The 26,808-nt window shown below is 41.9% G+C and overlaps 1 protein-coding gene across 4 annotated transcripts in view; it reads left to right on the top strand.

Annotated features, from left to right (window-relative positions):
* Nucleotides 1–26,808, top strand: part of ATP8A2 (ATPase phospholipid transporting 8A2) — a 598,035-nt gene that overhangs the window by 144,961 nt on the left and 426,266 nt on the right. For 3 of the 4 annotated variants that reach the window (XM_078445879.2, XM_078445933.2, XM_078445991.2), the window contains exons 7-15: nt 1,831–1,904; nt 3,768–3,837; nt 4,870–4,997; nt 6,236–6,347; nt 12,658–12,823; nt 17,720–17,847; nt 18,684–18,761; nt 21,694–21,782; nt 26,059–26,103. In XM_078445879.2, the coding sequence (XP_078302005.2) occupies nt 1,831–1,904; nt 3,768–3,837; nt 4,870–4,997; nt 6,236–6,347; nt 12,658–12,823; nt 17,720–17,847; nt 18,684–18,761; nt 21,694–21,782; nt 26,059–26,103 (890 nt within the window). The remainder of the gene's footprint in view (nt 1–1,830; nt 1,905–3,767; nt 3,838–4,869; nt 4,998–6,235; nt 6,348–12,657; nt 12,824–17,719; nt 17,848–18,683; nt 18,762–21,693; nt 21,783–26,058; nt 26,104–26,808) is intronic. The other variant, XM_078445975.2, reaches the window with a different exon arrangement.

Below are 26,808 nucleotides of genomic sequence, written 5' to 3'. Positions count from 1 at the left end.
GTGCCCGCCCTTTGCCGATAGGTTGATATACAGTGGTTCTGGAATTTAACTTTTACCACCATTCCCTATATCGAGCGCGGTTCCTTACTTCACACGCTTTGGTGAGTGATACAGAGCACTGGCAGGACACCTGTTTAGCAGACCTTCCTTCTCCTACTAGAAAGTTAGATACAGGCACCTGCCAGGGGCATTCTCCCAGCCTGCAAGATCCAGCACTCTTTCATAAGCATCACTTTCATAACTACTCCGTTTGAAGTTCCTGATTTCCGAGAGAACAGAAATGTGTGTTAGAACAAGAAGCAAGACCTGGTGCCCATTTTGAGTTTTGAATTTGTTAATGTGTGCTGAGAGCGGCCTTTGTTCCCGTGCTGTCAGAGAATCGTGGCATCTCTGACTTTGACACTCCCAGTGTTCGTTTGGTGTCACTCCTGCTGGTAGAGACTGGCACTCGGCACATGCCTGTTTCATGCCGAGTGCTTGCATATACGTCCTTAGTCATTGCATCAGCCCTCCCAGGTTAAGGTTGGTCTTTCCCCAGTTAAAAAAAAAAAAATTATTTATTTTTGAGAGAGAGTGAGCAGGGGAGGGGCAGAGAGAGGGAGACACAGAATCTAAAGCAGGGTCCAGACTCTGAGCTATCAGCCCAGAGCCTGACTCCGGGCTCGAACTCACAAACCGCGAGACCATGACCTGAGCTGTGGTCGGACGCTTAACCGACTGAGCCGCCCAGGCGCCCCGAGGTCTTTCCCCATTTTGTAAGTGAAGACGCTGGGGCTCGGAGAGGTGAAGGGCTTTGCCAAGATTGTCTAGTGTCTGTGAGTCTCAGATTTGAACCTAGGTCGGCCTGACTTGAAAGCCCAGACTCTACCTACCTGGGTGCTTCTGTGACGTTATTTAAAGGATTTCCAAACCCTTGGCCATGGTGTTCACGGTTGGCAGATTAGGGCCTCTTTCCTTACCTTGGGGTCTTCTGTCCAGCGGAGTCTGTTTCTTAAAATGGTCTCTGACTTTGGCTATGACTTTGTTTTTGTTTGTTTTTTTTTTTTTTTTTTTTTTTTTTTTTTTTGGCAAGTGAGGCTATACAAATCTTCCCCGTTGTATGTGGTATGTTTCCAGGGGACCTTTCAGGTGCCCTGTTCGTGGGTGAATTTAGTATTGCCTTGCAGTCAGACCACGGGCCAGTTGCACGGTTTTGAATCTGGGGTCTAACGCTCATTGGCTGCTGTGTGATGTTGATCGCGTGATTCCTCTTTGAGCCTCAGTTTCCCTGTTTGTTAAATGGAGAAAATCTGTGTTAACTCAATTGCTCCTTAAAATAACCCCATGAAATATGTGCCGTGAACCTCATGATATACACAGATGCACACGGGGTTTACATCGCTTGCTCGGAGTCATATAGGGACAGTGAGGAGTCCAGCCGGGGGATTTGAGCCCGGCCTTCAGGCTGGCTCTGGAGCTGTACTCAGCCACCCCCCCACTACCGTGTAGAGCTATGGGATTGTTGTAGAGTTCAGGGGTGGAATTTGCAACTGGATGGAATCCTCATGAGCAAAGGAGACCTTGATAGTTGTTCTGACCCGTGTTTCCTTACTCTCCCTTTCTGTTTTTGTTTTGTTTTTCTTTTTCATTCAGCATCCACTGCAGAGAGGCCATATTACCATTTGTAGTGAAAGACTTTGCTTCCGTTCTTGTCAAGGAAAATAATTTGGGCCTGTGTCTTGAATTTCAGGGCATAATTATATAGTAATGTTTTCTTCAAATATTTAACCACCTTAGTCACTGTTTGTGCTTGCCTTTCATGCTCCTCTGACCCTGTCCCTGGTTTTCTAGGTGGCGGTGGGAGACATTGTGAAGGTCGTCAATGGGCAGTATCTTCCAGCAGACATGGTCCTGCTATCCTCCAGGTCAGCTGTGCTAACGGGCACGTTTTTTGAAATAAACGTTACGAACAATAAAGCATTAAATGGTGACTGCGGGAATCACAAGGCTCCTTTTTGCTTCCACCCTCCAAGGCACCAGCCCCCCTCCCTCCCTCCCTCCATCTCTCTCTCTCTCTCTCTCGCCTGTTCTTCTGTGACTCGTAATTTGGCTCTTTCTTTTTTTTTTTCCTGCCTTGATCCTGTTTTCTTTCTCCTATTCATTCCCGTGTACTTTTGCAAAACTCTTTTATGTTTATTGGTTCATTTTAGTCTCCTAGCTATTGTGGGCTATTTGTCATTCACCGGAAACATTCCAGAGCAGGGGAGTGATTCCTTCAGGGTACCCAGCTTGCAGCATCTCTGAGACCTGAGAACCAGTCTCCTTGTGGGTCCAGCCAGGAGTCTTCCCGTGGAACCTAGGGTCTCCTTTACTAGCTGCTGAGAGATCTGGGCCGTTTTCGCAGCATAGACACGACTGCAGATAGTGTTGCCCCTCTATTTCTCCGCGTTTTGTCCCCCTTTCCACCCAAATGCCATTGCCACATTCTCCACGTAGTTTCGTGCTGGAAAGGTATCACCAATCCCTACGTGACCTGAATCACGGACCGTGTAGTCCTTGACTTCTCCTTGGCTTAATACATAAAAGTGAGTATCAGAGAAAGAATGCTAAAATTAGGATATGAGTAAACTTCTGTTCATGAGTTCAAGATTAAATTATATGAGGAGACTAAAACTTCCTGTATTTGTGTACTGTGGGGAGTCCTAGATACTCACACCGTTTGCATTTTCTCTGACTACAGCCAGTGCTGCTTTTATTGGACCTGATCACATACTGGATTTTAAGCCTTAGCGTGAATTGTCTTGCTCGAGCTAAAAGGTGTGACGATAGAGTCCTAGGCCTATAGAGGAGGATAAATACCAAATACATAAGGCAGGATTCACGTCTGTCCCTCTTGATTAGTAATGGCAGAAATAGTGAAATGTGGATCATTTGACAGTTTGGGCTGTGAGTTTTCACCGTAACCCTCAGAAAACCTGGTTTTAATGTGAGATTGTCCCAGCTGACCATGTGTTCCTAGGCTGCTCACTAGTGTTTGAGTCTGTACGTTGTGCTAAGCTGTCCGCTGAGTCTGTCATCACATTTAATATCCCCCCTTGCTGTCCCTGCTATTTACATGAGAAAACAAAGATTGAACAACTTCTAAGTCCATACGCGCCACCAATGTAGCAAGAGGAGATTTGGACTCAGCCAGTGGCTTGCAGGTTCCGTTCTCTTAACCACTATGATTAGAAGTAGGAATACAGTATCTTCTATGCTTCTTCTTCTTCATATGTTCTGTCCTTAAAAGTAGGTGTTTGGATTAAAAAGTTACCTGTTGACACAGTAAAAGGCACAGGGAAGGCTTGCCAAGCCTGTGTCTTGATTCCTGAACGGTGGCTGTAACGTTCTTCAAGAGATGTGTTTGTTCTGGCTATGCCTAGGGTAGCTCTTTTGGTCGGGAGCAGACTGAGTCTCAGACCCTAAGGGTCATCCGGACACAGTAGTTGGGTCTTAGCCGGAACATCTTGTGTTTCCCTCAACCCACCAATCCCCTTCTCATTCTTCTTGAGTTATTTCTGTTGCTTAAGGTCAAGCAGCCATTATGTGGGGCCCGTAATGGTGGATACTTGGGCAGACCACTTGATATTGGTGTTGAGCCCCAAAGAGGAGGGTCTTTCTGGTCAGTTACTACTGAAGTGGTTGAAGGGCCAGTCAGCAGACACACTTTCTAGTAGAGACTTTATGAGCTGGGAATTTGGGGAAGGGATCTTACTAACCTTTGGCTTTTGAAATTTCTCTCTTCATAGTGAACCTCAGGCGATGTGTTACGTTGAAACAGCTAATCTGGATGGGGAGACGAACCTTAAAATTCGTCAGGTAAAGTTACCTTTTAAGACTTGTGCGGCTACGGAGACCCCCCCCCCCCCCCCCCCAATTGCCAATTTGGTCTGCTGTACCAGTCAGTGCTTTTCCTAGAGATAAAAAAGGAATCCCTGGGAAGAATGTGGCTTTTATTCTGAAGGGAACCTCTTCAGAGCGACAGCAAAATTAAAATAGTGAGCTTCATCCAAGGATGAGTCACGAAGGGTATCTTGCCTTAATTTACGTCCTAGATTTCTGCCTGTTAGTGCAGATGGAAAGACATCCTGTCAGCTAGGTTGAGTCACGTGGTGGGAAGGGCAGCATCTACATGGGGATATGGAGTAGACAAGGTGTGGGTACCTCACTTTACACTATTGTTTTAACTGAGACTTTAATTCTAGAGAGTTATATATTAGGGATGAAATTTCTGTGCCTTAAAACTGCTCTTACCATATGTTTTCATTCTAGAATGAAAAGTGGTCTTTAATATAGTACAAGCTGTAAGCATTTGACATGTACATTTTCTGCTGCATAAAGTTGAATTTGATAGTTCCATCCACGTATTTTTCTTTTCTACCTCAGGTATTTGATTTAGGTAGTTTTTTTTTTTTTTTTTTTTTTTTTTTTTTTTTTTTTTTTCTGTTTAAAGAAGAGTTGCTAAGTGCTAGATATGATACTCATATAATACTATATTAAAAGGCTGCTTTATTCTGTTTTTATGACTTGTGTTACAATAGAACTGAAAGAGTGTTCACTCCGTAAGGTGTTTGAGTACGTGGTTACTTGAACATGGATGTTCCCAGCACAGTCGTAGAATCTGAACTTTGTACTTCACTGAAATCTTTGGAAACTTTTGCATTAGGTTGCTACAGCGAAGGCTGCCTGTAGAGTCTGTCTTGAGGGACCGGTGGTTTGATTTGTTAGCCTCCCCAGTTATTCCATTTTTGCTGATACATTATTTCTTTTGGATTACCAATGGGGTTGCTGAATGCTGTCCCTAAACCTGGAAGATTGTGTTCACGTTCCTCTTTTGGTTTAACATTTTAGGGTTTGAGTCACACTGCTGACATGCAAACAAGGGAAGTATTGATGAAGTTATCTGGAACCATAGAATGTGAGGGACCCAATCGCCACCTCTATGACTTCACTGGAAACTTGCACGTAGATGGGAAAAGGTATCACTTTTCACTTTGCACTTAGTTTTTATTTTTGTTTCTGTGTTGTTGTTTGTTTGTTTGAAATGGAGCTTTGGAAACTATCAGTTTGTTTTTTGATTTCATAATATCTTAATGAGATTTTATAGGTTTCGCTTAGATATGAGAGACTGAGCTTTTCCCAAAACACAATTTCAGTCCATATAAACCTTCCCTTAAATTTAAGGAAAGAACTGGTTTTTGTCAAGAAGAACAGCCTGAGGGTCTGAAATGAGGTTAACAGCATGGACTGTTTTTTCTGTGTGTATTACCTACCAGGGAGGAGAGACGGTTTGGGCTGCATAAAATTGTCCAGAAAAGCAGAAGAGAAGCATTGAGGGGTATAAGAGCCAATCTGTTTATTAGAGAAGCGTCCTTTTGGGTTTTTTTGGCTAGCATTCTTCTAAGTAGCATTTGTGTTTATGAAGTTGAGTGGAAGGAAAAGCAATTACCCTTTTTTTTTTTTTGTTTTTGAATATTCACGCTCTGTTGTCTGTATTCTTTTGTCTTTGTCCTCTTGACATTTGTTTGATTGTTAGAGAGTCATTTTTGTCCTTACGTTGATGCGCAGTGTCTCCCTTCTGCCCATCTTTAATCTGCGTGCTCCTTATCCATGCTTCCCACCTTTGCATTTTGAACAGACCCAAAGGGAAGGATCTGATCATGGGAATCAACCCAAAATAACTATGACAGCTGTGACTGCTTTCTTGGTTTTCATTTAGCATGCAGAACCATTCTGTGTTCCAGATCTTCATTTTGAATTTCTAAATTATCACCCAGTCCCTTATTTAACCATTAAGTCATCCTTGACAAATTTGATATTATAGCTCTTTTGCTTTTTTGTTGTAATAGTCTCTAAAATAAACTGGGTTTTCCAAATGAATAAGCTTCTGGTTATTTTAGCAATTTCCTTATTGGGTGTGGAGTTTCATAACTGGGTTGTAAGAGAACACGATTCCCTCTAACATTTTTGTAGGAAAAACAATCTATATTTTTTTCCTCGTGGTGATAAATGGATAGGATGACACTTTTTTTTTTTTTTTTTTTTTAGATTAAGGCATTGGTAACCTTTACTGCCCCTGTGTCTCAGTGAAATAATTCAAATTTGACTAAAAGGAACAATCAAATTAATAGACTAATTGTGGGTTAATGTTTAAGGGAAAAGCTCATGCTCATGTGTCACACTATCATTAAATATAAATGTTGTTTCTTATTTTTAGCCCTGTTCCCCTTGGGCCCGACCAGATCTTATTAAGAGGTACACAGCTTAGAAACACTCAGTGGGTCTTTGGCATAGTTGTTTATACTGGACACGACACCAAACTCATGCAGGTAAAACATTTCTATGCTGAAAAACAATGCTGGTTTTAGAATTGATTTTTTTTCTTTCCGCTTTTCTAGAGTAGAGAGTGCAAATGCAGGCGTTGCATTTGGGAAGCGCAAGTTTGTGACCTAAATTTGGAAAGGACGTACCTGATTCCTTGGGTAGTTTTTCCTGGATTTCTGTGATCGTATCGCATGTGTATTATCTCTTGCCTGAAATATCGATGGTCTTTGTTTTCCAGACTGAGGGGGACAAACAGTTCTAACTTATTTTATCTTCTGCACTTAAGCGGGGATTCATTCTAACTTCCTTATTTCGCTGCTTCTCTTCCTCACCCTGTGAATTAGGATTTTACAGTAAATTGTCCTTTTAATTGGTAAAATCGGTTATTTTTGAGTTAATGTTTATTCTTCATACACACACACAAAAAAAAATTAAGTTGAAATGATTTTGCTCTTTCTCCCTGATTGTGATTTTTAAATTATTATTTGTGGGTTTGAAGCAGCCCGCATTTGTATTATGATGTGTTTCGCCAGACAGGTTTTGAAATTCTGTATAAATCAGTGTCCTGATGTGTCATTTCTTACATTGCTTTGGTTTCGTTTGGCATCTTACTTTGCTAACGGTTGCTGTTCATGAGAATCGGCTTTTTGGCTTGTCTGCTCTTTAGTTTCGCTTCCGAAGCATATATTTGACTGTACTTCTTCGTTCAAAAATATTTAGTGACCACTGTGCACCGAGTCTTGAGCTGGCCTGTATGGATGCAAGAGTGAAAGGCCCAACTCACCCTCTGGGAGCCACATGGACTAAGGAGTAATGGGGAATTACCGGGTAGCGCAGTCAAGTCCTGTGGGTGACTACAGAAGGGCCAGGCCCCCCAGGATTGGGGCCGTTAGCGACTCCGTGCTGAAAGCACATTTTAGATGGAGGGTTAGAGAGAGGGGTGCTCTTGAGTTGGTCCGTTCTTTTAATCAGATGACAGAAGAGGAGAGAGTTAACTGTTGACTAGAGCAGATGATGCGTTGGAGCCCACGTCCGCCCCAGCTGGGAGATGCAACGGAGTCAGGGTGGCGGGAGGTGGAGGGTGAGGAGGCTTCAGAGGCTCGTGAGGCTCGAAGGCTGCTGCAGCTGCTGTGTGACAGGCCGTGTGGAGTGCTCGTCCTGGGGTTTCTTGGGCAGAGAGACCTGAGAGTGAACCGGGAGAGGGGGAGGCCGACGATAGGACTGTGGGAGGCAGGGAAATACGGGGCCGAGAGACCACGCATCTGGCGGTCGGAGTTATGGTCGTGAAGACGGGATGATGGCAGCCCTGGGGCCAAGATGGATGCCTTAAGCCAAATGCTCACCTCCTGGGAGCGTGGGGGCCATGGCCGAGAGGTCGGTGGACTCGCTGAGGGAAGAAGCAGAAGGCGGTGTAGCCGAATGATGTGAGTGTCACGGGGGAGCGTTTTAAGGTGGCATCAGAGGCATAAAGCGTCAGAAGTGCCACCAGCTTCCGAGGCCGAGGCGTGTAAGCACCCTCTGCTTGAGGGGGCTTCAGGGAAGGAGTGCCCTCACCTGGGTAAGGAAAGCTCCCAGCGGAGGAGGAGGAGGTTGCGGAGAAGTTCCGGGCCTGGGATGGAATGGCATGGCGTGTTGGAATGGCGGCGGGGGAGGGGGGGGTGTACGAGAGGGTGGGGGTCCGTGGCAGCCCGAAGAAAAAATAGTGAATGCTGAGGCCCTTCTTGGATGGCTCATGATCCTTCAGTGAATCCGAGAGGCGTCTCGTCTGTCCTTCCGGCTGGGTCCTCACCAGTCCAGAGCTGATTAGAACACTCCACTAACCAGCTCACTTCTGTTTTGTTTTGGTTTTTGAAAATTTTTTAATGTCTATTTTTGAGAGAGAGAGAGAGAGAGAGAGAGAGTGGGGGAGGGGCAGAGAGACAGAGGGAGACACCGAATCGGAAGCGGGCTCCAGGCTCCGAGCCGTCGGCACAGAGCCCGACGCGGGGCTCGAACTCGCAAACCGTGAGGTTGTGACCTGAGCCGAAGTTGGCCGCTTAACCGACTGAGCCACCCAGGCGCCCCAGATCACTTGTGTTTTGATGGTGACGTGACAGAGGTGACAAAGAGCTCAAGTTTGGGGCCCTGAGACCTGTGTTTAGATTGTGCATGTTACAAATTTCACCCCTCTCCGAGACTCCTTGTATGCCGGTTGTTTTTCTCAGGGTGACATTGGTAGTGTAGCTTTGAAGCTAAGGTGTAAGAGATAATTAAGTTATGCCTAAAAATGATCCCATCATCTTGTTATTGAGCAAGGTGTGCACAGTTACCTCATGAAGTTTGCGTCTCGTGAGATGGGCGCTTCTCATCGCACCTACACGTGATAAACCCATGCGAGGCTTGTTACGTGTTGACTGTTAGAGTGCAGGATGATGGAAAGCCCCAGAAACATCTGTGCTAGATGCACCGCGCCTTTAGGACTGGAACAACAACTAAAAATAAGGAGCTTTTAAGTGGAATATAATCTAACACCTGTAGCTGGAAACCGTTCTGCTTGTGAACTAACGTTTTTGTCTGTACGTGTGCTGCTTGGCCACAGAGAGGAAGCACAATTGCTTTAGGGGTCTGCTACTTTTGTGTTCGTTCTTTAAGCTCTTCCCGCAGTGTCTTCCACTCTTCAGAGTTCCCTTGTTTCAAGTTGGGTGTAGTTACATGTGGAAATATTTTCAATATTACAGTTTCTATTGGTTGATTTAATGGGAAAGGGGTATTATCACATTCATTACAGCAAATACTTAGTGCCTTCATTCATCGTTCTAAGCAATTTGCATGTACTAAATCGTTTATTCCTCACAATGGCCCTATGAGGAAGATACTATTGTTGTGCCCACTTTCTAGATGAGGACGCTGAGACCGAGTGTCTAAGTAAGTTACTGAAATGACATACCCACCCGGTAAGAGGGAGACTTGGGATTCGAACCTAGGCAGTATGGCTCCAGAGGGCATGTTCTTGCTAGTTGCTCTGTTGACTACTCTGTTAGGAGAGAAGAAAACGTATGAAATTTAGGTCAGTTGGAAGCTTTTTCAGACTCTGACATTTTGACTGGTTTCTATTACAGAACTCCATTACTTAGAAGTAGCAGCGTTTCCTAAGAATTTTGTAGAAGAATTTACTATGCTAGTCAGAATTAACATTACACGCTCATCTCTGCAAGTTGAGATGTTCAGGGAATGGGAGTGAGTAGGCAGAGCTCGGCTCCGCACGAACTACGTGTGATTGAAGCTTTGGGCTCTAATATCGGACACAAGATAGCTTTTCCTAACCCTGTTCACTGGCCAGGACTCAACAGTTGGAAAAGATCAGAAGCCAAGAAACTAATGAAGTCACAGAAATGATGTGTATTGTAATTTTTTTTCTCTCTGTGCCTCCAGTGAATGTTTGTTAAAAACGATACGATCTTGGGGCTCCTGGGTGGCTCAGTCGGTTAAGTGTCTGACTTTGGTTCAGGTCATGATTTCATTGCTCGTGAGTTCGAGCCCCACATCAGGCTCTGTGCTGACAGCTCAGAGCCTGGAGCCTGCTTTGGATTCTGTGTCTCCCTCTCTTTCTGCTCCTCCCCCGCTCACACTCTGACACTCACTCTCTCTCTCTCTCACTCTCACACTCTCTCTCACTCTCACACTCTCTCTCTCTCTCTCAAAAATAAACACGAAAAGATAAGATCATGAGTTTTAAAAGATTGGGATAGGGAGTCTTGGAATGGGTCTCTTGCTCTTTCCATAAGACCAGAGGTGATATGTTGTCCCCATCAACCTGTAGATGGGATTTGATTTTTGATGGGTCAACCTTCACTAATAGACTTCCATTTAGATTCTAAAGGAAATTTTAAAGTCTGTAAAGGACAGGGGTGCCTGGGTGGCTCAGTTGGTCAAGTCTTCGACTTGATTTCAGCTCAAGTCACGATCTCACAGTCATGGGATACAGCTCTGCATGGAGCATGGAGCCTGCTTGGGATTCTCTCTCTCTCCCTCTCTCTCTGTCCCTCCCCCATTCATTCTCTCTCTCTCAAAATAAACATTTTAAATTCTTTTTTTTTTTTTTTTTTTTTTACTACTTATTTTTTGAGAGAGAGAACGAGAACGTGCATGAGTAGGGGAGGGGCAGAGAGAGAGAGGGAGACACAGAATCCGAAGCAGGCTCCAGGCTCAGAGCTGTCAGCACAGAGCCCGACGCGGGGCTTGAACCCACGAAGCATGAGATTGTGACCTGAGCTGAAGTCGGAAGCTTAACTGACTGAGCCACCCAGGTGCCCCATAAAATAAACATTAAAAAAAAAAAAGTCTGTAAAGGACAAATAATTCAGAGAACTGAAGTGAAAGGGAGAAAAGAGGATATAAAGGAAAATGCTGCTGGGCTGTTTAAATACTTAAACACTTCAAAATTGCCAGTAAAACGATTCCCCACCCCTACAGGAAACCAGATCATGAGGGTAGCATTTGTGGGTTTGGTCACAGTTTCAGCGATGTTGTGGCACAGTATTCTCTAGGAAACATAGGGATGGATTGCTCCCTGTTTTCATCTTGATTTTATTATGTTGTGACTTGATCCATGTTTTTATTTTTGGAGACCTTTTCATCCTAGGTTTTTTTAATGATCAGATGAATGAAAAATAGTGAAGAGTCATGAGTTAAGTTTTGAACAAGGCACCATTTTTAAGGCCAGTGAGTGCCCTTCAAGCTTTCAAATCCCCCGATTTTCACAAACCAGTGTTTGCACCTGAGAGACCAGGCTCATGACTCCTGGAGGGAGACTTGCAGACTGCAGCCTGCGTCCATCTGCCCCTATCCAGTTCCTGGCTCCTGGTTTAATCCAGGGGCGGCTCACCTCCAGGAATGGACTAGTATGATCTTCGGGGGTACTATATCAATTCCCTATCACTGCTCTGCTGTAACAAATTATAGGGACTCAGTAGCTTAAAACAACATGAAGTCGTCATGTTATCTAGTTCTTTAGGTCAGAAGTCTGATATGAGTCTCACCCATGTCACGACCCCTGCAGGACAACATTCCTTTCTAGAACACTCCAGGAGGTTCTAGAGGAGACTCTTTTCCTTGCTCTTTCCAGCCTTCTAGAGGCATCCTGAACTTCTTGGTTCATGACCCCTGTTTTCCATTGTCAAAGACGGCAGTATTGTATGCCTTGGACTAGTCTTGTGTCTCCCTCTGACGGTAGCCAGGAAAGGATCTCTTCATTTTCTGGTTTTAAGGGCCCACGTGATTAAATTGGACCCACTTGGCTAATCTAAGATAATCTCCCCAAATCATGTCCTTAATTTAATTATATGCAGAGCCCCTTTTATCACATAAAACAACGTATTTACAGGGTCAAGGTATTAGGGCATGGACATCACTGGGGAACCGTTCATTGTTTTCCCCGGCGCAATTAGAATCAGAGAATTTTTAGTAAGATGACTTCAGGTGCATAACCGTCCAGTGTGAACAGTTCTACTGACTCTTCCAGTGCTAAGAGGATGTAGTCCCAAATTTTCTACCTGATAAGCAGCGGTCCTTGAATCTGGCTTTAACGAATCTTTCTAAACTGACTTGCCGACACTGGCCTCTGTTTGAGCTGGGATGGTTTTCCCACTGGCAGTCAGGAATTAGACCGTACGTGTTTGTTGATGGTTAGGCTGTCTTTCACTTTTGTCTTACTTTCCTGTCTACATTTTGTTTATAATTCAAGACTGCACTCAGATTTCTCACGACCACTAGAGTTTTCCTCATGTACCTGCTTGTTCCTTGTTCAGTTTTCCAAATGAGCCCTTTGTCCATTTTGACACCTAATCATGACAACACCTATTTTGCATTTTCGATGTCTGTGTGTCTGTGTAGGTCTTTTTTTCCCTCCATTTTGAGGGGAAAATATATACTTGAAAAATAGTTCTTTGTATTTTAATTGTAGAGCTATATTTGGACATTCACTCTAGATTCTTATGGTACAGAATCTTTAAGTTTCTCTTGCATTAAAAACATCCTGTTTTAAACTGACTTTAAATGATTTAGAACTTGTTTTCTAAGATCGCAAAAGTAGCCAATTTTGTACTAAAATGTAATCCTAAGTACAGATTGAAGCATGAAGAGTTGAAATGTGTTCTTTATCTCAAACATTGTTGATTCAGGAGTGCGGTGCACTTTTTAATTCCATTGGCTATTGGGAAAAAATACAGTCTTTTACTTTTTATGTGTTGAATTTGGTTAACTTACCTCCTTTTCTCCCCACTCCTTAACCTCAAACCTGTTCTGTGACTCTTACTGATTTTCACTGCTGTTGTACAGAATTCCACAAAAGCACCTCTCAAAAGATCGAATGTTGAGAAAGTGACCAATGTGCAGATCCTGGTGTTGTTTGGCATCCTCTTGGTCATGGCCTTGGTGAGCTCGGTGGGGGCCCTGTACTGGAATGGGTCTCAAGGTGGAAAGAACTGGTACATCAAGAAGATGGGTAAGTGTCTGGATGGAGTGCTTGTTGAAGTAAGATTAAACCAGTTTTGGAGAAGGGTGGCCATGCTATCCTTCATTCTTTTGGCTCCTCTCTATAAGGCCAGCCTTTTTGGAAGATTAGGAGTCATGTGATGAAATGAAGATTGACATATTTGGGGATTGTTTTTTATTCAAATGATTATATTTTTAATGATTTTTTTGAGTTACTTTCTTAGTGGTTGCTCTTAGGGATTAATGTCTCAGTTTATGGGCATCTGCCTCTAATACTAACTTAATTCCAGTAAAATACAGAAATTTTACTCCAGTATGGACTCCTTTCTTTGCCTGCTTTGTGCTATTATCATATAAATTAGGTCTATGTTATCAACCTAGTAATACATTGTTATGGTTGTTGCTTTATATAATCTAGTGTCTATTAAGCAAAAAGAAAAAAAAATGTAGAGTTGTTTTACATTAACCTACTTATTTACTATTTCTGGTACTCTTTATTTCTTCCTGTAGATTTGAGTTACCAGCTTGTGTTATTTCTTTGCTTCATAATAGCTTGGTCCTCTCATTCCTTTGTGCTGTCCTATATTACATCTGTATATAAGTCCAACGGTGCAATTTGCCGTGTTTTTTTAAATCCAAAAGAAAGGATAAAGAGAAGTACCCGTGTAATTACTTGTACTGATATCCTTTGTTCATATGGATTTAATTCCTGTCTGGTGTCCCTTCCTTTCATCCCGGAGAATTTCCACTGGTATTTCTTGTAAGGCAGATCGGATAGCAACAAATTCTGTTTTCATCTTGGAATGTATTAGTTTCTCCTTTGTTTTTGAAGCAGAGTTTTGCTGATACAGGATTCTTGTCGAATTCTTGGTTGGTGTTCTTTTCCTACCAGTACCTTGCACGTGCCATCTCACTGCCTTCTGGCCTCTGTTGTACTGATGAGAAGTCAGCTGCTTCCCCTTGTATGTGAGTGATTTTCCTGTTGCTGCTTTCAAAGTTGTCCTGGGTTTTCAGTAATTTTGAGTTTCTTTCATTTGGAGTTTGGTGAGCTTTTTGGATGTGTCCGTTAATATTTTTCATCAGGCGTGGGATGTTTTTTAGCTACGATTTATTCAAATATTGTTTCTGCCACATCTTCGCTTCCTTCTCTTTCTGGCAGTTCCATTATGCACGTATTGGTCCACATGATGGGACTTTATTAGGCTCTGTTAGTTTTTCTTATTCTGTTTTCTTTCTGTTCTTCAAATTGGGTAATCGTTACTCTCCTCTGCTGCCTCACGTCTGGTCAGCTTCATGGGGATTTCTTTAATTTCAATGATCATACTTTTCTGTTTCAGAATTTCCATTTGGTTCTTCTATCTTTTTATCAGTGTTCTCTGAGCAGTCGTTGTCATCGTACTTTCTTTTAGTTCTTTAAACAGTTTCTTTTAGTTCTTTATAATAGCTTTGAAGTCTTTGGTCCATCATTTGGGTCCCCCTCAGAGGCATTTCTTTTTGTCTCGTTTCCTTGTATGTTTCATATTTTTGCTGTTGGTTGTTGAAACCTGGGTGCTTTAGATAATATGTTGCAACAATTCAGGACAGTTTCCTCTTCCTCCTGGGGTTTGTTGCTGTTTTTTGTTTACCTGTTTAGTGACTTGCCTGGAAAAATTCTGTAAAGTGTTTTCTCCTGCCTCTTACTGCTCAGTTTTAGTCCCATGTTTTTAAAACTGTTGAAATGTATAGTTTAAGCTATATCAAGGTTTTTAGTATATTCCTATTTGTGCTGCATTTAGCCCTTACCTAACTTGAATGTGTTCATCACTGCAGAAAGAAACCCTATCCTCATTAGCACTCCCTCTTCTTGGTTTTATCTTTAAGCCTGGATTCCTAGGGTCAGCGTAGCTTAGGGGTCATGCAGTGATTGGTCAGAGGTTGTGCTTAAACGCCTTGAGATAGTAAGGTCGTGCTAAAACTCCTTTGTTGTTTGATCTGTGTGTGGCTGTGGAACACCTTCAGTGTTTGGGGAATTTAAAGTCTGACCATATTCAGCCGGGGACTGGTAGTTCGTAAGTCTCTCCTAAGCAAGTGCAGCCTTGTGCGTGGACGTGATTTTCTGGACCACCAGGGTGGAGTGTGATCTTTCCAAGGTTTCTTCGGTCATTTATTTCCACAGATATCCCTTTTTGATTTCTAGCTGGCCTTCTGTTTTGTTTGCTCCTACTAGTACCGTGAGATGTACGTCTTCCCTGATGGTTAGCCCCTGGGATCCCTATTCTTTGTGGCAGTGCCCTTGGCATGGATGTTTTCGTGCTGTGTTCCAAATAATGACATCTTCCTCAGGCTAGTCCTGTCCTGACAACCTGCCTTCCTCTGGCGTCGCGGCCTGCCTCACCCTGGGATAGAATTTCTCATGGAGCTGGGGTCGGGGGCATGAGAGCCGCAAGTCCCGTCTACCCACCCCGAGCAGGATTTGGGCATCATGGCTCAAAGGGAAAGAAGAGGGAAATAGCCTCTGACTTAAATGCCAGACGTTTCCACTTAGATTAAGTAGATAGTTTTAAATGCATGCTTTTGAATTTTTTTTTGTAGGCACTGCGATTAATTTCCAAGCACTTTAACTACTTGTTTTTGATAATTTTGTCCAGTTCTCTTGCTTCTTGTTTTCAGAGATTTGCTAAGCTTCTTATAGAGCAATTCCAGAAGACAAATCAATTTAATGACAAAATATTTTGAGAACTAAATGTGAACTTTAAGACTTTTGAATCTTTTCTTGAAGTTTTTGTTATTCCTGTCTTTAAATGTATTTTGGTTAAACCGTCAAAACATTTTTTTTTCCTTTTCTAATTATCTCCTGCAGAAAAATCAAACCCTTTGAACTGCTCAGGGGAACTATTGTTGCAACGTTTACAAGTATGACTAGGACTCGGGTTGTAGGTTGGATCAAAACCCTTGGTTTTGTTCTTAAAATTTGGCTTTGGACTGTATTAGATGTCTAGCTTCAAATATGAAGACTGATAGTTTCTGTACATACATAGTTTCAAAATATCATGATCTGGATAAATAAACAGCATTGGCCACTATCTTGGTATACAGGGTTTGTGGGAACTGGCACTTAAATTGCCTAATGTCGGGGTGCCTGGGTGGCTCAGTCGGTTAAGCGTCCAACTTTGGCTCAGGTCACAATCTCGTGGTTCATGAGTTCAAGCCTCCCATCGGGCTGTGGGCTGACTGGTTGGAGCCTGTGTCTCCCTCTCTTTCTGCCCTTCCCCCACTCTCAAAAATAAATAAACATTAAAATAAATAAGTAGCCTAATGTCAAATTCCAGTACTAGGTGCATGATTTGTGGTGGGAGAAGGGTCTCTCTGTCCCACCCATAATGCTCTCTGCTTTGTTTTCCTATGGAAAAGTTGGCGTAGCTCTGGCAAGAGCCGTCGGACTTGACATTTGCGTTGTCGGTCTCGGAGCTGTGACTTCATCTTCTATCAGCTTCTGTCCTCGCTCACCTCCACTTGATTGCTTTTGTTTGGCTGAATGAACTTTTATGCATAGGGTCTCTCCTGAACGTACTCTACTTACGCTGTCTGTGATGATCCGAAGCAATTTTTGGCCTGTGTTGAAAGCTGACATTTTAAATTTCTTAATACGCGATTCTCGTCGGCAGCTCTTCCTGAGCAAATTAAACCTCGGGGACGTTTGTCGACTATTGGTACTTCGAAATGCTGTTTAGCAACTATATGATTCAAAAGAACAAGATAGCAAAGTGACATGTTAGAAAGAAAAGAAGCATTTGGCGGGGAAAATGGAAGCCTTGGTGGGTGAGAAGAAGTGAAGGGTTGGGGCGAAGGTCACAACAGCCACTGACCAGCTTGTGCCTCCTCCCTGTCATCCTTCACCAGCCCTTTACCTTGCCATCACAACTACCCTCTAGAACTCTACAGATGAGTCAAACCACCACCATTGGACTAATGTCCTGGGGAGGAAAAACTCAACTGGGGCTTCAAGTCCCTACAAACTACTAATCTCCAATCCTAGCCTTTGCTTTCTTGAAACACCCATTCCCCTCAAGAGGCATTTTTAAATCCAAACCTTCAGCCGGCTGCAATCCTCCCTCCCCCCTTGCCAAGTGAAGATCCTACCACTTTTTCCTTCAACCGGAGTGTCATGCTCATTAGGAAAAGAACTTTGCTCTTTTGAAACGGACCTCTTTTCCCTCTCCTGGTCCCTTTTCCTGGCCACACTGACCCTACTTCTGCTTTGGATTCTGTCCTCTAGGGGTCTTGTTCCATCCTTAGGGGTCCTCCTCTGTTAAGATTTCCTTCTCTTACCTTCAGTAAATAGGCTCAAGTCTTCCTACCTCTCTCTCTCTGCCCGCCACCATTGACACTTGGTTTTTTTGTACCTTACACACTCTTTGGAGGATTCCAAATAGACTCTGACCTTATTAGCGAGGCCGTAGATATTCCTTACAGCCATTTGAAATGCCTACTTTCTTTTCTCCATCCTTTTTAGTTAGCTGGCTTGTCTCTTTCTGCCAAAATTGGACTAAAGCCTCCTCCGGATGGCCTTCAGCGACTATGCCTTCCCATTGAAAAACCTCCTGTCCGGGTTTCAGCAATGCCCTACGAACTCCTCCTTCAGTAGATGTAGCCTGCTGCATGGACAGCGAGGGGCGTGCTGGCTCCTGCTTCCTCTCCTCCCCCACAACCTCCTGTTAGAAGCCAGCTCTCTGGTGGAAGGGATTCTATTAACAGTCTTGGTATGCACTGTATGCCACGTAGTAGGCGCTCACGGTGTTGTAACTCGAAGCTCTCGATTTATACATACACCATGAACGTCTTCTAGAAAAGTTCCACAAGAATAAAGGAAAGGGAAACCGAGTGGAGACGAACTAAAGCTCACAGATGCTCTGCTTTTCTTCCACAGACACGACCTCGGATAATTTCGGCTATAACCTGTTGACGTTCATCATCTTGTACAACAATCTGATTCCCATCAGTCTGTTGGTGACTCTTGAGGTTGTGAAATACACTCAAGCCCTTTTTATAAACTGGGTGAGTATCACAGCAGAGCTTCAAAGTTGGGTGACCGGAGCAAGGTCAACCAGCGTTTTCTCCCGTTGGCTCAGAGCCTCTCAGTCGAGCTCGCAGAAAAGGAAGAACGTGGTTAATTTAGGATTGGGTCTGGGACTTAAACTGGCCAGACGACTGGCAGGGGGTCTCTGGCAAGGCTGTCGCTGAGCCGGTGGTGGCAAGGACTAGATGCCTGGGACCTCCGCCTCCCGGTCTGTGAAAGGGGAGGACGTGGGTGCCCATTCAGGGGGTCCTTGTGAGGATTAAGTGAGATAATGGAGGCAGAGTGCTCTGCGGGCGCATGTGTTCGGGTGAGTGGGGACGAAGCGGCTGCAAATGCGTTTACAGTCTAATTAGTGCCGCAGGAAAGGTCTCGTAGGTGTGTCTGTTTTAGTGTTCACCGTATATCAAATTCACCGTGACCATATACACTTGGATTCTGTTGCGAGAGTGGAGGTGGAATTTTTCGGGAGCTCCCATGGCCATTAAGCAGTGAACTTCAGCCAGTGCTTGTAGACTGGGCACCTTCCTGTGCATTGTTATTTGATCTTGCCGGCAACCCTGTGAATGAGGTATTGGCTGATCACAAGCATGGGTTGGACTAGGTCATGCAGTGATCGTCTTGCAACCAAATCTTCTGTGTATAAATTGCATATTGTCTTCTATCACAGTGTTCTCTATACTAATGGCCATTGTACTTCCCCACCCAAATGAGCATTTATACTATCAGTTGTAGCCGCTTTTCTGCGTTGATCTGAGTGAAGGACTGATGGTATTTATTTTCTGAAGCGTCCTCCCCACCCCCCTCTCTCTCTCAGGACACAGATATGTATTATCTAGGAAATGACACCCCTGCGATGGCCAGGACCTCAAACCTCAATGAAGAGCTGGGGCAGGTGAGAGCTTCTCTGGGAACTTTGGTAGTGGTGACACGAGCATCTGGGGAGGCCAGTGCTAGAACCATCAGACATTTTGGAAAAATAGTTCTCTGGGAATGTAGTTTTGATGTCTGAAGATATATATCTATGTTTATATACATCTATATATAGATATATATATATAATACTGAAAGTACAATATTATTAAATAGAAATGTTAGTTGGTTTTCACCTGCTTTTTTGAGGCATCGGTGTATTTTATTACCTAGAAGGTACCTGCAAAAAAATTAACACAAAAACTAAAGTGCAACGTTAGTTTGGATATTAAAATTGTGTATCAGGAGGAAATGATGGGGAAAACCATGATTCAGACATGCAGGTATTGGGTAACCTTACAAAACATGAGGGAACTAATTTGCAGGGACGTAAATCTATTACATTTCTCACATGTTTTAGATTTTGTTTCTGGAACATTCCGGGGAACGGGTTTCTTTTCTGCTCTCACCTTTGAAACCCCCGTTGCCTTTAATGAGTTGTGTTTGCGTTTTATCTTCATCCTGTGTTGAAATTACTGTAAGGAAAGCCCTCTTTTGAGCACATTGGAATTAAAGGTTGTAATTTCCTTTTATACATCTTATTTAAACCTCCCAACAGCCCTGCAAGGTGAGTACTATATATATGTCAGACTAAATTTGCCTCCTCTTTGAATGCTTTTTTAGTTTTTCAGTAAAGTTAATCTCTCTTCCATGTCTCCATGACCGTCTCTCCAAATGTAAAAACAGTAAAATGAGAGACACGATAGTGACGTGGTATCTATTTCTGTCCTGAACCTTTCGAGTCTATTCGAGGGTGTGGATGTGCCCAATATGAAGTCTTTGGTTGCCTTGGTCATAGTTTAACACGGTGCTCAGTTTACCGTTGTTCTCAGGACCCGTTAAGTTGGATCCGAGTAATTGATGGATTACAAGTGCTCAAGTTGTACCCAGGGTAATAATTCATCCTGATTGGGAACATGGGAAAAGTTTGCTTGGGGTCAAGCTACCTAGTTTTGACCTGGAACTTAAGGATAAGTTAAAATTCAACAGGCAGAATGAGAGCAAATCTTGATAATTCCTTCTTAGAAAGCTTTCATTTTTAACATTGTGATATAATATTTTAATTTTTAAAAAAGAGGGGCAGAAGGAAACTCTGCTTATTGGAAGGCTGATTCTACTGAATTTTTTATACCCCTAGACCTACTGCGTGTAAAAACTTACTTACAGGGACACCTGGGTGGCTCAGTCGGTTGAGCATCCCAATCTTGGTTTTGGCTCAGGTTCGTGAGTTCAAGCCCCTCATTGGGCTCTGTGCTGGTAGCACAGAGCCTGCTTGGGATTCTCTCCGGCTCTCTCTGCCCCTCCCCCACTCACACTGTTTCTGTCTCTCTCAAAATAAATAAGTAAACTTAAAAAAAAAAAACAAACTTATGGTTGAAGCATTAATTACCCATACTTTACTGATTTTTATTTCTATGTAATATTTGACTCCTTTAGGAACATTACTAATTTTCCTTTACTTGAAGACCCTTTGATTGCTTTAAAAATAATTCATAGTGCATTTGCCTCTATCGTTTCATTAAGAGAAAGTACAGAATAAATATTCACACATTAATCCCTCTTCCATAAAACAGTAAAGCATGGCTTCCCCCTTGTGATCCCTGGAGTACATCCAGTAGCAATCATGGCCGCTCTTTAGAAAACCACCGAGAAACTGGAATTTTTACAGGAGACAATTCTGTTAATTATTCTCCCTTCACCAATCCATGACCTCATTTCCCAGATGTTCTGTATCTTCTGGCCAAACTCTTTGTTTCATAGATGTGGAAAGCGGGGCCCAGAAGGAGGAGGTGACTTTTCCAGAGTCCACATTAACTAGTTTGTGTCCAGAGCCTGAACTGGGCAGCCATCCCCCTATGCTCTTGAGCTCTTTGCCCTCTTCCCCATCACATGATCCACTGGAGAGAACATAACTCGCACAGCACATGTGCATTTGGAGTTCATCTCTTTTCCATTCAGCTAATCGTGACCTCTAGAAATTTCTCTTTTCACCTTTGTATATTGGGAGCTTTGTGTGTTAAATCTGTAAAACTTTGTATCTCAGAAGGTTCTATAATCTATAGCACGTCTATGCTGCTTTCGTGTCATCTTAACTGTTACTATGATGGAGGACCTTCATGTTTGTTCTGTGTTGTTTCAGGATATGCTTTCTTAACCCAATTAGGAGTGGAGTGAGAAAAAATGTCTTGAGGGTTGCCCAAGTCTGAGCTCGTTGTCTTGATATATTGAACGCTTAGACCAGGGTGCTGTATGAGATCGTGGGACTGTCCTGGAGAGTGATGTGTCCTTGTGGAAGGACCTAGTGCTTGTGCTTAGAGACGGATGTGGCAGCAGGACTGTTATCCAGGCCCCTCCTTTGCACGTTTCCACACAACTGCATTCTAGGCTTGGTTAGTGGACAAGGTTTTCTTGTTTTGTTTGTTTTTTAATTAAAAAAATATTTATTTTGGGGGGAGGTAGAGAGTGAGCAGGGGAGGGGCAGAGAGAGAGAGGGAGACACAGAATCCGAAGCAGGCTCCAGGCTCTGAGCCATCAGCACAGAGCCCGACGTGGGGCTTGAACTCACAGAGAGCAAGATCATGACCTGAGCCGAAGTCGGACACTTAACCTATTGAGCCACCCAGGTGCCCCAGTGGTCAGTGCATTAAACGTATTTATATATTTAATATATAATTATAAAATATGTTGTAACATTATAATATATATAATTATAAAACGTGTTTTACTTGCTTTGAGGGAATTTACCTTTTAAAATTAATGGAGATTTTTGAAAAATAGAGAAGGAAAGACTGTATTTATTTGTGTTGATATCTTACTACAGTTTTGATGTACATTTCTTCCGTTCTTTGATTTAGGTGAAATACCTATTTTCTGATAAAACTGGAACTCTTACATGCAATATCATGAACTTCAAGAAGTGCAGCATTGCTGGGGTAACCTATGGGTAAGTTTGTTTATCGCTTAAAATTTGATCTGCATTCTTCCAGCAAAACAAGTTTATTTTTAGTTGCTTAGTCAAATACCTTTTTGGTATTTGGAAAGGATATTTGTAAGAGATTTAGATACGTAGTAACTACTGAATGGGTTTAAAATGTAATGGGTCCCAACTTTGAACAGTTAACACAGTTTATTTCTGCAAATATTTTCCTGGTAAGAAATCCCTGGATTTAATGTTATAAATTTAATTTTAAAACTTTAATTCTATAAATTTAACTTCTTTAAATTTATAACCTAATAATTATAAATGTCTTACTCCTATTTTTACCTGAATGCCTTTTTTTTTTTTTTTTTTTTATTGATGTATAGCTGACATGTAACTTTGTTAGTTTCAGATGTATTACATAGTGATTCAGTGCTGGTATATATTGCAAAATGGTCCCCACAGTAAGTTTAGTTAACATCTGTCACCCCACATAGTTACAAAATTGATTTTTTCTTGCGCTGCAGCTTTGAAGGTCTATTCTTTTAGCAACTTTCAAATATGCAGTATAGTATTTATTATTAACTACAGTCACAATGTTGTAGGTTAAATCCCCATGACTTATTTTATAAGTGGATGTTTATCTTTTGCACCTTTCACCCATTTTGACCACTCCCCACCCCTTGTTTCTGGCAACCACTAACCTGTTCTCTGTATCTGTGAGCTTGCTTGCTTTGTTTGTTTGTTTATTTTGATTTCACATAAGATCATATGGGATTTGTCTTTCTCTGGCTGGCTGGTTTCACTTAACAATACCTTCAGGGTCCATCCATGTTGTCACAAATAGCAAGATTTCCTTTTTTATGGCTGAGTAATATTCTCTTGTACATATGTACCATATTTTCTTTATCCTTTCATCCATTTATAGACAGGATGTCTTGACTATACCTTGACTATGTAAATAATGCTGCAGTGAACATGGGGTGCAGATATCATTTTGAGTTTGTGTTTTTATCTTCTTAATACCCAGAATCTTTCATAAATACCCAGAATTGGAATTGCTGGGTCATATGGTATTTTTATTTTTAAGTTTTTGAGGAACTTCCATATGGTTCTCCATAGCAGTTACACCAATTTATAGTCCCACCAGAAGCACACAAGAGTTTCCTTTCCTCCACCTCTTTGCCAACACGTCTTATTTCTTGTAACCATTCTAACAGGTAGGAGATGATAGCTCATTGTGGTTTTGATTTTCATTTACATGATGGTTAACACATCTTCGTGTACCTGTTGGCCATCTGTTTGTATTCTTCAGAAAAATGTCAATTCAGATCTTCTGCCCGTTGTAAAAACATGTTTATTTTTGAGAGAGCAAGTGAGCATGAGTGGAGGAGGGGAAGAGAGAGAGGGAGATAGAGGACCCAACGTGGGCTCTGCGTGGACAGCAGAGAGCCCGATATGGGGCTCGATATCATGATCTGAACCGAAGTCAGATGCTTAACCCATTGAGCCACCCAGACATCCCTCCTCCTGCTCATTTAAAAAAAAAATTTTTAATGTTTATTTACTTTTGAGAGACAGAGACAGAGTGTGAGCGGGTGAGGGGCAGAGAGAGGGAGACACACAATCTGAAGCAGGCTCCAGGCTCCAAGCTGTCAGCACAGAGCCCGACGCGGGGCTCGAACTCACAAACTGTTGAGATCATGACCTGAGCCGAAGTTGGACACTCAGCCGACAGAGCCACCCAGGCTCCCTCCTTCTGCTCAATTTTAATCAGATTATTTTTTTTCTATTGAGTTGGATGGGTTCTTTATATATTTTAGATATTAACTCCTTACCACGTATATGATGTTCACATATTTTCTTTGATTCAGTAGGTGGCCTTTTCATTTTGTTGATGGCTTCCTTTGCTGTGCAGAAGCTTTGTAGTTTGGTGTAGTCCCACTTGTTTATTTTTGCTTTTTTCTGCCTTCGCTTTTGGTGTCAGATCCAAAAAAATCATCACCAAGATCAGTGTCTAGGAGCTTACACCTGTATTTACTTCTAGGAGTTTTATGGTTTCAAGTCTAACATTCAAGTCTGTAGTCCATTCTGAGTGAATTATTGTGTATGGTGTAAGATAGCTGTCCAGTTGGTTGAAGAGATTTATTTATCCATTTATTGAAGAGATTGTCCTTTCTTTGTTATGTATTCTTGGCACTTTTGTCAGAAATTAAGTGACCGTATTGCATGGGTTCATGTCTGGGCTCTCCTTTCTGTTCCATTGATATATGTGTCTGTTTTTATGCCAGTGCTATCCTGTTTTGAGTACTGTAGCTTTGTAATATAGTCTGAAACCAGGCTGTGTCATGTCCCTGGCTTTGTTCTTGTTTTTCGAGATTGCTTTGGCAATTTGGGTCTTTTGTAGTTCCATACAAATTATAATTATTTGTTGTTTCTGTGAAAAATGCTATTGGAATTTAAATGGGAATTACATGGACTCTGTAGATTGCTTTGGTTCGTACGGACATGTTGACAGTATAAATTCTTCTCATCCATGGACATGGAATATCTTAATATTTATTTGAGTCTTTATATTCTTTCATGTCTTACGGCTTTCAGTGTGTCAGGTTTTGCATCTCCTTGGTTGAGATTTTTAAATTTCTCTTCTGATGATTCATTGTTAGTCTGCAGAAATACAACCGACCTTTGCTAAATTCATTTGTTTTAATGGTTACTTGGTGCACTCTTACAGTTTTCTATATATAGTATCCTGTCATCCGCAATTAGTGACAATTTTACTTCTCTCTGAATTGGGTACCTTTTATTTTTCTTGCCTGATTGCTGTGGCTGGGATATCCAGTGCTGTGTTGAATAAAAGTGGCAAGAGTGGCCATCTTTGTTTGGTTCCTGATTTTAGAGGAAAAGCTTTCGGCTTTTCACTATTATGATGTTAGCTGTGGGCTTGTCACGTGCGACCTTTATTATGTTGAGGTATGTTCCCTCTATAGCCATTTTGTTGAGAATGTTTGTCATAAATGGATGTTGAATTTTGTCTAATACTTTTTCTACATGTAGTGAGATGATCATATGATATTTATCCTTCATTTTGTTAGTGTCGTGTGTCACATTGATGGAATATAGATGTTGAACCATCCTTGTATCCTGGAATAAATCCCAACTGATCACGGTGCGTGATTTTTTTTTAACGTATTATATTCAGTTTGATAATGCTTTGTTGAGGATATTTGCATCTGTGTTCACCAGGAGTACTGGCCTCTAATTTTCTTGTGGTGCCCTTAACTGGTTTGGGTATCAGGGTAATGCTGACCTTGTAAAAACAGTTTGGGAGGTTCTCGCCTATTCTGTTTTTAGGAAGAGTTTGATAAGCATTGGTATTCTTCTTTGAATGTTTGGGAGAATTCACTAGTGAAGTTGTCTGGATGTGACTTTTCATTGTTAGGCTATTGATTACTGACTTGATCTCCTTACTAGTAGTCCATCTAAGATTTTCTATTTCATCATAATTCAGTCTTGGTATGTTGTAGGTTTCTAGGTATTTATCCGTTTATCTATTTTTTACATGTTGTCCAATTTCTTGGCATATAATTATTGATAGTATCTCTTATGAGCCTTCATATTTCTATTGTATCACTTCTTCCATTACTGATTTTGAGTCCTGCTTTTTTCTGCTGAGTCTAGCTAAAGGTTTGTCAATTTTGTTTATCTTTTTAAGAACCAGCTCATAGTTTCATGGATCTTTTTTTTCCCCTCTATTTCATTAATTTCCGCTCTAATCTTTGCTACTTTCTTCCTTATGCTAAGGAAGTTAGTATACAAAGGACGTTGTCTCATTTGTTCTTTTTCTAGTTTTTTGAGGTGCAAAACTAGGTAATTTGGGATTTTTCTAGATTTTTCGTACAGGCATTTATCGCTGTGAACTTCCTTCTTAGAATTGCTTCTGCCACATCCCATAAGTTTTACTATGTTGGATTTCCATTTTCTTTTGTCTCCCCGTGTTTTTTTTTTTTTTTTTTTTTTTTTTTTTTTTTATTTCTCTTTTGATTTCTTCTCTGACCCCATTGGTTGCTCAGTGGTGTGTTGTGTAATCTCCGCATAGTTTTGAATTTTCAGTTTCATTCTGGCAATTGAGTTCTGGTCCTACCATTATGGTTGAAAATGATGCCTGACGTGACGTAAGTTTCCTTGAATTTGTGAAGATTCGTCTCGTGCCTAATACATGATCTGTCCCGGAGAACGTTTTGTGTGGGTGCCTCTCTTGATCAGTTTTATGAACACTCTGTTTCCCTTTCTCTGGCAGTCATTTTCCGGAATTGACAAGAGAACCATCCTCAGATGATTTTTGGTAAGTGGATTCTAGCACTGCTTGATGTCTTAGTGGGAAGGGTTTTGGAACAATTCTCTATTGTCATTTTCGCTTAAATATTTTGTTAATAAAAGTTTCATATTTCTTTTTCCAAGAGAGAACCAAACTAAAGTTAAACATGAATATGCTTTGAAAAGTAATAGCGGAACTACACGAATTTAACAAGAAATAGCCAGTCCTTCCCTTGATACCTTCCATACTTCCTGCTTCCCAGCATAATGTCTTCAAAGTTGTGTCATACGTATTGTAGCCTGTATCAGAATTCTACTGACATGAAAGGCTGAGTCATATTCCATTGTATGTATATACCACATTTTGTATAACCCTTCATCTGTTGATGGGCATTTGGTTTTTTCCTGCTCTTGCCTGGTGTGTTTAATGCTGCCGTGCACATTGGTATAGAAGTATCTAGTCTCTGCTTTTAATTATTACGGGTATATACCTGAAAGCGGGATTGGCGGGTCGTGTGGTAGTTTTATGTTTGATTTTTTGAGGAGCCACCAAACTGTTTTCCACAGCAGCTCCACCGTTTATATTTCTGGCAGCAACACGCATTTTCCCCACATCCTCGTAACACGTGTTAATTTCTGTTTTTGTTTTCATGTACACAATAGCCATCTCAATGGGTGTGAAATGGTATCTCATTGTGGTCTTGATTGGCATTTCCCTTAGGACTAGTGATGG

The sequence above is a fragment of the Panthera onca genome, chromosome A1, assembly GCF_046562875.1.
Source record: "Panthera onca isolate mPanOnc1 chromosome A1, mPanOnc1 haplotype 2, whole genome shotgun sequence".
Taxonomy (NCBI): Eukaryota; Metazoa; Chordata; class Mammalia; order Carnivora; family Felidae; genus Panthera; species Panthera onca.
This window is presented reverse-complemented; position numbering and strand designations above follow the sequence as displayed.